General features: G+C 55.2%; 1 protein-coding gene across 1 annotated transcript; it reads right to left on the bottom strand.

Moving 5' to 3' along the window:
- Window positions 1–3170: 3170 nt before the first annotated feature.
- NOG (noggin) lies at window positions 3171–5364 on the bottom strand. Its single transcript, XM_080680568.1, has one exon. The coding sequence runs from the start codon at window positions 4561–4563 to the stop codon at window positions 3865–3867; it is 699 nt and encodes a 232-aa protein (XP_080536694.1). The 5' UTR covers window positions 4564–5364; the 3' UTR covers window positions 3171–3864.
- Between the last annotated feature and the right edge of the window lie 3252 nt (window positions 5365–8616).

Here is an 8616-nt window from a genome sequence, read left to right on the forward strand (position 1 = left end):
AGAGGCACAATGGAGACCCCTTAGAGAACCACAACTACATTAATCAGTGTGATCTTCAGCAAACCCCTCTGAGGCCTCAGTCTTCTCATCTGTAAATTGAGGGGTGGGCATTGGAATCTAAGCTCCCCTCCAGCTCTGACATTCCAAGAGCATTAAAGAAAAAGGATGAATCACTCCTTCAAAATACCAATATGGGCTGGGCCCTCCCCCTGCTGTCCCCATCCAGCACAGCTAAGAGCTCTTAATACACGGCCAGCCTCCTCCTGCAGCTGCCACCAAACTTCAACCTTCTTTCCCAGGAGTCTCACCAGCAAGACTGATAATGGACCCCTGGCCTTCTCCATCTCAACAGGGAACCAGATCCCATTCCCAGACTCCCCTCCCCCCGGGGGCTGGCTTTCTGTGGACATTTGGCCTCAGTATGCTTGTGCCTGAAGTGTAGGGCCTGTGGGAAGAATGGAAGGAAGGAACAAAAAGAAGAGTTACAAACAGAGGGTTGATGAGTGAATTCTTGCAATCAGGGCTGGAGGGCGGGGAAGATGGGCACCTTGCTACTCTCTTCCAGGATTTTGAAAAAGTTGATGTGTCTGTACCAGGAATAGTTATAAATCTCCATCCTGAGGAGGCAGGGTCCCAGCAGCTGCAGACATTCATAGACACAGGCTGTCAAAGCCTCAGAAGACACCGAGATCCATTTTCCTCCTTACAGGAGATAGGCACTAGGTGACCGCAAAGGACAGTGTTCTTGCCTCTCTGCCCAGAGCTCTCCACTCCTTTCCGTGTTGATGCTATTATTAGTATTATCAACATTAATAATGATAGAGACGGAACCGGCTGTGCATTAGTCACAGTGTTCGGGAACCAGCACCTCCTTGGCTCTCTCCTGGGACCGCCTGGGTCCTGCTGGGTCCTCTCTCCACGTCTGGAGTGGCTCCGCTCCTGGCCTTTGAGTCTGTCTGTCCTGTGGTCTGTCTATTGCAGGTCACCTCTGCAGCCGGTCCTCCTAGCTCACACCGGCTCCTGCTCTGAAAGCCGAGAAGCTGGCCGGCTGCGAGCGGGTTTTCCAAGTGGGCAGGGGTGGGGAGGAGGGGCGCGGGCCGGCGGGCTGGCGGAGGGAGGAGGGGGCGTCGCGGAGGGGAAGACCTCGCATTGTAATCCAATGACATTGCCAACGTGGGGGTGGGGGCGCTGGCCTCGGCGCGCTCTCGGAGTTTTGGCTGCCCGCCCAGCTGGGAATAACTCTCTTCGCATAATTCGCGTGTTTACCAGGCATGAAAATTCTTGCTTTCGCCCCCCCCCCGCCCCCCCCCCCCCGCGCCCCGCCAAACCCCCTCCTCCTCCCCGCTCCCCACCACCTCCACCTCTCGCAAGTGAAACTCTGTCTAAAAAAATATTGGCCCGGGGCACAGAAAGTTTTGCATAAATTCATAAGTGATGAATGGCTGATTTTAACGTTATTTGGGTATTTGTCAGACCTTAACAAATATACATGGGGACGGCGGTTCATAAACTTAAACATCTCAATATCCCCTTTCTTCTGGAAATAAATTACGTTTGTTTGCCCGGCTTGGAGTCTTAAGGTAGCCGACATTAGGAATATTTTAAAAGCCATCATCCATCGAGCATGTCTCCCAGGCGCCAGGAAGATTAAATGAAAGAATCATAAGATGGAGGTCTTTAACTTTTAATCCTTTTACAATGAAGCCTCAGATAGTCGCGGGGGCAGGGTGCCCTCTCTGGGGGGAATAATGCCGTTATTCCTCGGCTCTCAGTTAATGAATACCCTAACGTCTGTCCCACGGCTGACGGAGGCAGCGCCGGGGAGGGGGCTCGGGCTCGCGGGCCAGGCTATTGAAATGAGGAGCCACCGAGGCTGCCTCGGGAGGGAAGAAAGCGCCCGGCTGGAGGGACCGGGCGGGCGGGGCCGGGGGCATTGAAACTGTGCTGGGGACTGGGCGCAGGTTTGAAATAATTAGCACAGATTCGCCGGGACTCCGGAGGTGCGGGGGGGTATGGGGGGGAGAGGAGAGGGACACCCGGAGGGAGGCGGGGAGGTGGCGGGGGGGGGGCGTAAGGGGGGAGAGGTAGCAAAGGAGAGCAACTTTGGAGTCCAAGATAAATAAAGGGAGCCCCGAGCAGTGTCAGGAAGCGGGCCCACGTGGAGCCGCGCGGATGGGCGCCACCGCGGACCGAGGCAGAGGGACGCACGCGGGTCGAGCGCCCGCCCCAAGAAGTTGGCTTTCTTTAAGGAGTGGGGTGGGGGTGATGTTTTGCACGTCCCTTTAAGGGATAACACGTCTTTTGCCCCTATCTAACCCAGAAGCTCAAACACCTGGATTCTGATTTCTCCTCCCTCCCCACCCCCAAGTGGAGTAAGCGTCCAGAGCTGGGGTGCGGGGGGGGGGGGCGCACCCCGTTTCCCACGGCAGAACCTAGTGATGGCGTTTTTCACTCCAATTCGGACCCTTCAGAAACCCTGACTCGCAGAGTCTTCCTTAGGTCTTGGGGGGAGAAGGGAGGTGAGTGTCAAATCTCCCAGACATTAAGGCTGAGTGCCTGGGATTTGGGGGGGTCCAACTGGCAGGATCCCGGAGGCTGTGAGTGTTGATTCCTCAGCTTGGAATTACCATCGTAATTTCCGGGCGTGCAAAGGGTTAACACGGGCTGAATATTGAGGTGGGGGGGGGTGCGAGGCAGGAGGGGTGGCGGGATCTGGGTGGGCGCGCTCTGATCTCTCCCCCCCATTCCTCGGGGGTCAAGTTTCAGCGGCACTCCGCCCCTAGGGTAGGTGTGAAAGACACGTGTCCCCATTGTGAAGGGCCTGTCAGGCAGGACAAAGCGGCCGCCCACCCTCCCCCCTCCCTCGGCCCAGCCTGGGGTCAGCTCCAGGGGGCCGGCTGGGTGCCGAGGTCACGACAGGCCCAGGCTTTGGTGATATAGGGAGAAAAAGCTGGGAGACTGGGCGGAGGCCACGTGATGCTCAAGTGAGGGGTTGAGAATACCCCCCTACCATGAAAAATTGAGTGGTCACCTCCATCACACCCGAAGAGGGGATGAGCCCCTTCTCCTCACAGGCGTAATAAGCACAGCGGCACCCCCTACCCGCCCCCCCTTGCCCCCCACCCCTCCCATCAATCACCAACACAGAGAATCGCAGTGTGGAGCCAGTCGATTTTAGTGGTTTTCTTTAATCCTGCTCTGCACTTCTTTCTCATTTACTACACGGGATATTATAAAGAATAAATAGCAGATACTCTTAATTTACAATGATTAGTCATTCCATTTGTTCTCTATATTTACAATAACTGTAAAATAACATTGAACTCTATAGCTTCTTCGAGGTCCAAGGAAAACCAAAAACACTTTCCGAAGAATGGAAAATAGCTTTTTAAAAGTCCTTCTACAAAAGTTCTCCCCTCTCTTTGTACTTTAAGAAAAAAATAACTTTCCCCCCCTGCTTCGCCATGCGAAGGGCCCTGGAATATAAATAGCAGGTTAACATTATTAGCAACAACCAGAATAAGTCTCTCTTTTCTCTGTTCTTTTTTTTTCCTTTTGCTTATTTTTTTTAAAAATACAGTAGAAGCCGGTAACTTTTAACGTATAATACTGACCTTTTAATAAGTAAATTAAAACTGGGACCGTATATACACACAGATATACATTCCTACACAGTTAAACAGTGCATTACATGAACCAGAAAGCTAGGTCTCTGTAGCCAAAAAAAAAAAAAAAAAAAAAAAGTTCATCGAGTCCCCCTCCAGAGAGGGTGGTGGAACTGGTTGGAAACGGTGCGGGGGGCGGGAGGGGGGGCGTCGGTGGGGATCGATCAAGTGTCCGGGTGCGGGCTGGGGGCCCCGAGTTCTAGCACGAGCACTTGCACTCGGAAATGATGGGGTACTGGATGGGAATCCAGCCGCAGCGCTGGCCCCCGCGCCGCTGACAGCGCCACCGCAGCACTGTGAGGTGCACGGACTTGGACGGCTTGCACACCATGCCCTCAGGCACGGAGCACGAGCGCTTACTGAAGCAGCTGCCCACCTTCACGTAGCGCGGCCAAAAGCGGCTGCCCAGGTCGTTCCACGCGTACAGCACCGGGCAGAAGGTCTGCGACCACAGCCACATCTGTAACTTCCTCCGCAGCTTCTTGCTCAGGCGCTGCTTCTTGCCTGGGGCCAAGCCCTCAGAGAACTCCAGCCCTTTGATCTCGCTCGGCATGGCCCCCGACGGCCGCTGCCTTAGCAGCTGGTCCAGCTCGGCCAGGTCCTCTGCACTCCCGGCCGACCCCCCGCCTCCACCGGGCCGGTCCTCGGGGGGCGAAGTGGCCATGAAGCCTGGGTCGTAGTGGCCCCCAAGCAGCGAGCGCAGCAGCGTCTCATTCAGATCCTTCTCCTTGGGGTCAAAGATAGGGTCCGGGTGTTCGATGAGGTCCACCAGGGGCAGGTTGTCGCTGGGGGCCGGGCGGATGTGGAGATAGTGCTGGCCGCCGGCCGGTGCCGCCCGCAGCCCCAGGACCACCACCAGGGCGTAGAGGGTGACCCCCAGGCTGGGGCAGCGCTCCATGCCTCCGGCGTGCGCCCGGGGCTGCTGCTTCGTTCCGCGTCCCCGGAGGAGAGCACGCCGAGCCCGCGGCGGCGCCGCACTCCCCCGTCTCTCCGGCGGCCGCTCACCCGAGGCTGGGCAGGCGCAGGGCCGGCAGCATGAGTCGCCGGGAAAGCCCTTCGCGCAGCGCCGGCTCCCACCCGGGCGGAAAAAAGGCACACAAGTTGGCCGCAACTCCTCTCCCGGATCTATTCGAGAAGACGGCCGCCGCGGGGCATCCGAAATTACTCCAGGGCGACCGCAGGCGCAGGGGGCGCCGGCTCCTCGCTGCTTTCCCGAGCCGGCGGCTGTGCTGGGCGCGTGGACGAGCCGCTCTCCCCTCCTCCTCCTCCTCTTGCTGCTCCTCGTTCTGCTGCTCTGTGCAGCGCCGCTGGCCGAGCGGGTCCTAGGGGCACTTCCCTCCGTCTGCTCCGGGCTCCGCGGCCGGCTCTGCCCGGCGGACTCCAGCGGCGGCGGCGGCGGCGGCGTCCGCGCACGTTGGCACCGGTTTGTCTGTCTCGCTGGGTCCAAGCCTTTAAATTTCCTGCACTTTCAGCTCCATCACCATGGAAACCACTGACTCTCTCGGCGTTGCCCCCTCCCCCTTCTTCCCCCCCAACAACAACCCCACCCCCCACTTCTCCACCCCCGAGGAGCTGGAGCGGCACAAGCTCCTGGGGAAGCCGCCTGCACTCGCGTCGGAGGCGGCTACGGCAGCGCCCAGGGCTGTGCCCCGCTGGACCCAGATGTCCCGGGAAGCCGACAGTCCGGCTGCCCGCCGGAGCTCACAGGCGGCGGCGGCGGCGGCGGCGACGGCGGCAGCGGCGGCGGCGGCAGCGGCGGCGGCGGCGGCGGTGGCGCTTGGCAGGTCTCCGCGCAATTTTCTCTCTCCCCCACCACCCACCCCCCTTCTCCTCCTCCTGCAAATGCACCGCCCCCCTCCTTTCTCCTGGAGCAATGCAACTGGGGCTCTAGGCGCCCCGCCAGGGCCAGTCCTAGGAAAAGCTCACGGCCGCGCTGGAGCTGGGCTGGAGGGTGCAGGGCCGGTTTTAGGGGGTACTCGGAGGGTTCTCACTAGCCGGGCGCTTTGCGGTGGGCGGGGAGGTGCTGGGGGCTCGTTTCTCGGTGCAATTCGGTGCAAAGGATTTCTCCATGTGCCCGGAGCTTTATACCCGGGCGCGTCTCGCTTTTCCTCTCTCCCGGGCTCGTTCTAACTCCCCTCCCCCAGCACACACACACACACACACACACACACACGCGCGCGCGCGCGCGCGAACACACACACACATACACACGCACACACGCACACACCACTACCACCACCACCACCCCGCCCTCGCCCTCCCCCTCACACACACACACACACACATTTTGCTCTGGGGGAGTCAGGGAACGCAGTGTTGCGCAGCGTGATGTAATTCCTAGGAAGCACTCCTGCCCGTCTGTTACCCAGGCACACGAGGGGGGTCCGCTCCTCACCCTCCTCCTCCTCCTCCTCCTCCTCGGCCGGGTCCTGCACCCTGAGTGGCCGAACTGTAGGGGCGCGTCCTGCTCGCCTGAAGCTCCCCTAACACGCCGGGCTCAGCGCGGCTGCCGCTCGGCTCCCTGGGGGCGGCGCGCCCTCTGCTGGCATGGGGCAAGTCCTGCACCTGGCGCTGGCGGGGGCGGCCCTGCGAGGTGGGTTTGCAGGCTATCCATCTGATCAGCTCAGTTTCAGCTCTGTGTCCACGTCAGTGCGTGCGTGTCTATCCTGGTGCCGGCTGTTCTCTCATAGCTCGCCAGGCCCTCAGTGTAAACAAACTTCCTGAGATTGCTCCCCGAGTCCCTCAAATGTCACAAGAATAGTACTGCACTAAATGGGCATCAATGGGCAAGAGTGCAGATGAGAAACTTCAAAGGTGAACTGGTAGTAAGGGGACCTGAGTCCTGGCTAGGCTCCGGCCTGATATGAGTATGTGAACCTTAGGCAAGTCAGTTTTGTGGCATCATATCCCTTACTTTCTGCATTAGTGACAACTACATTACTCTTATCGTCCTGCCTTTCTGTGATTCTAAATAAACCTGCATGATGCTTTCCCTTCTAGAAGCAGTTTCTCTCATGGGAGACGGATATTGAAGTGACACTTCTGTTTAATTTTCCCTTGGATGAAGAACAGAATCCAAGCTTCAAAACTCAAACTCATTTTCCTTTGTGGTGGATGTGATTGGAGTCTGGAAAAAGCTGGAGAAGAGAGATTAGGAGTTAATGACTCAAGTATTCACCACCATTCCATGGAGTGGAGTTAGGAGGTCTCCTTGGGACAGTGCAAAACACTCTACTTTCTTTCCCCAAGGATCTAGTTTTTCCTCTCAACCTGTGCTGTCCTACACCCTCCAGAAGTTTGTCATCTGTCTACGGAAGAAAACACATTGTTTCACAGTCTTTCTGCAAAACTTCAGCAGTTGGGAGGTTTGGCCATTTTCAGCTGAAAACATTCTCTTAAACTTTCAAGTCTAGACAATATCTAGAATTAGACAATGAAGGTACTGCCTAAAAGGAAATCTCGCTTTGATGGAAATACGAACAACTCAATGGTTGTTTGAATTGAGTTGATTCTGAAATAATGTGTGACTGCAACCGGGAGCGTAGTAGGCGCTTAAACAATACCCCTTTCTTTTTTGATGTGCTTTAGGGGGCTGGCACTAGTTTGTTTTCTTAGGAAGATTAAATGTTCCAGAGCAATTTTGTGACTGCTGTGAATTAACTAAAGAAAATAATTTTTCAGTAACGAGTTCAAAGGCTAACTTCTAGCCCAGCCCTCCCGAGATGTTAGGTTCCAATTAGGGATGTTTTATTGTGCTATTCTCTGTTCCATCAGTTTCCTCTCTCTCTCCTGCTGCAAATCACCCATTTTTGTTTGAAAACCAACCCAGATCCTTCAGCCCTTTATTTAGGTTGGCTAGATTTGACTGAACAGCAAAAAAAAAAAAAAAAAAAAAAGCCCCTTGGGGATGAAAAACAAACCATGTTAGACAAAAGTTTGGGTAACCTGTTTATAGAATGTCCATGGGGTGAAGGCCAGGGAGAAAAACACAAAGGAGAAAGAACTCGCCGTCGATCACCACCCTCCATGACTGTTGTAGTCTAGTTAAGGGGGATATGACAAGCACACGGGAGAAAAACATTAAAAAAGCGCGGGAAAAAATCTATTCCCGTAACAGTGTAGACTAGTGTTTCACAACCTTTGAAGAACCCATGCCCACTTTTGAGAAATATTTACAGTTTCATGCTATGCTCTGAATGCTCTTCGAAATTTTATAATACATTATAATGAACCCCCGCCCCCCAAAGTCAAAACAATTATAAGCTATACCATTTTCATACTGCACTTACCCTTCTTCACTGTGGGGTTCTGAAATGGCCCACTTGGGGAGCTTACAGTCGGTCCCCCACTCTATGCCCATTATATTTAGGTACTGGGTGAATTTGGGGATGCTGTTTGCAGAGACTAAGTAATACTAATATTACTAATACCAATAGTAATACTAATGGTAGAGCTGAGCTTCAGCTGGGCTTAATGAAGAAAAAGGATATATTTATCTGCATAGCGAGAGTAGGAGATTAACCATTTGAGTCTGCATGCAGCTCAGCCACTCAGGGTGCAGGTCCCAGGCAAGGAGGAGGATGAGGATAAGGAGCAGACACCCCTTCTCCTCCCCCCCGCCCCCTGGAGTAACAGATGGGCACACTGTATCAAGGATACAAAGATCTGGATACAGAAGATCTGAATGGAGGAGGAAATACCACAAACAGGGAAATTCAACACAAAGACAACCTCTGGATCCAGTGGCTCTCCGTGGGAGTTCTGGCCCTGCCACTCACCAGCTGGGTTACCTGCGTAGCATCTTCACTCCCAAGTTCCATTTCCTCATCTGTCCAATGGGATTGACCTTTCAGAATTGTGCTCTGTAGAGGAGGAGGTAGGGAATGTTTAGCTCAGCACAGCACCCGGAGCAGAGTGTATAGTGGGCAACAGTCTTTCAACAAATGTTAGT

The sequence above is a fragment of the Plecotus auritus genome (genome assembly GCF_963455305.1).
Source record: "Plecotus auritus genome assembly, chromosome: 7".
Classification (NCBI taxonomy): domain Eukaryota; kingdom Metazoa; phylum Chordata; class Mammalia; order Chiroptera; family Vespertilionidae; genus Plecotus; species Plecotus auritus.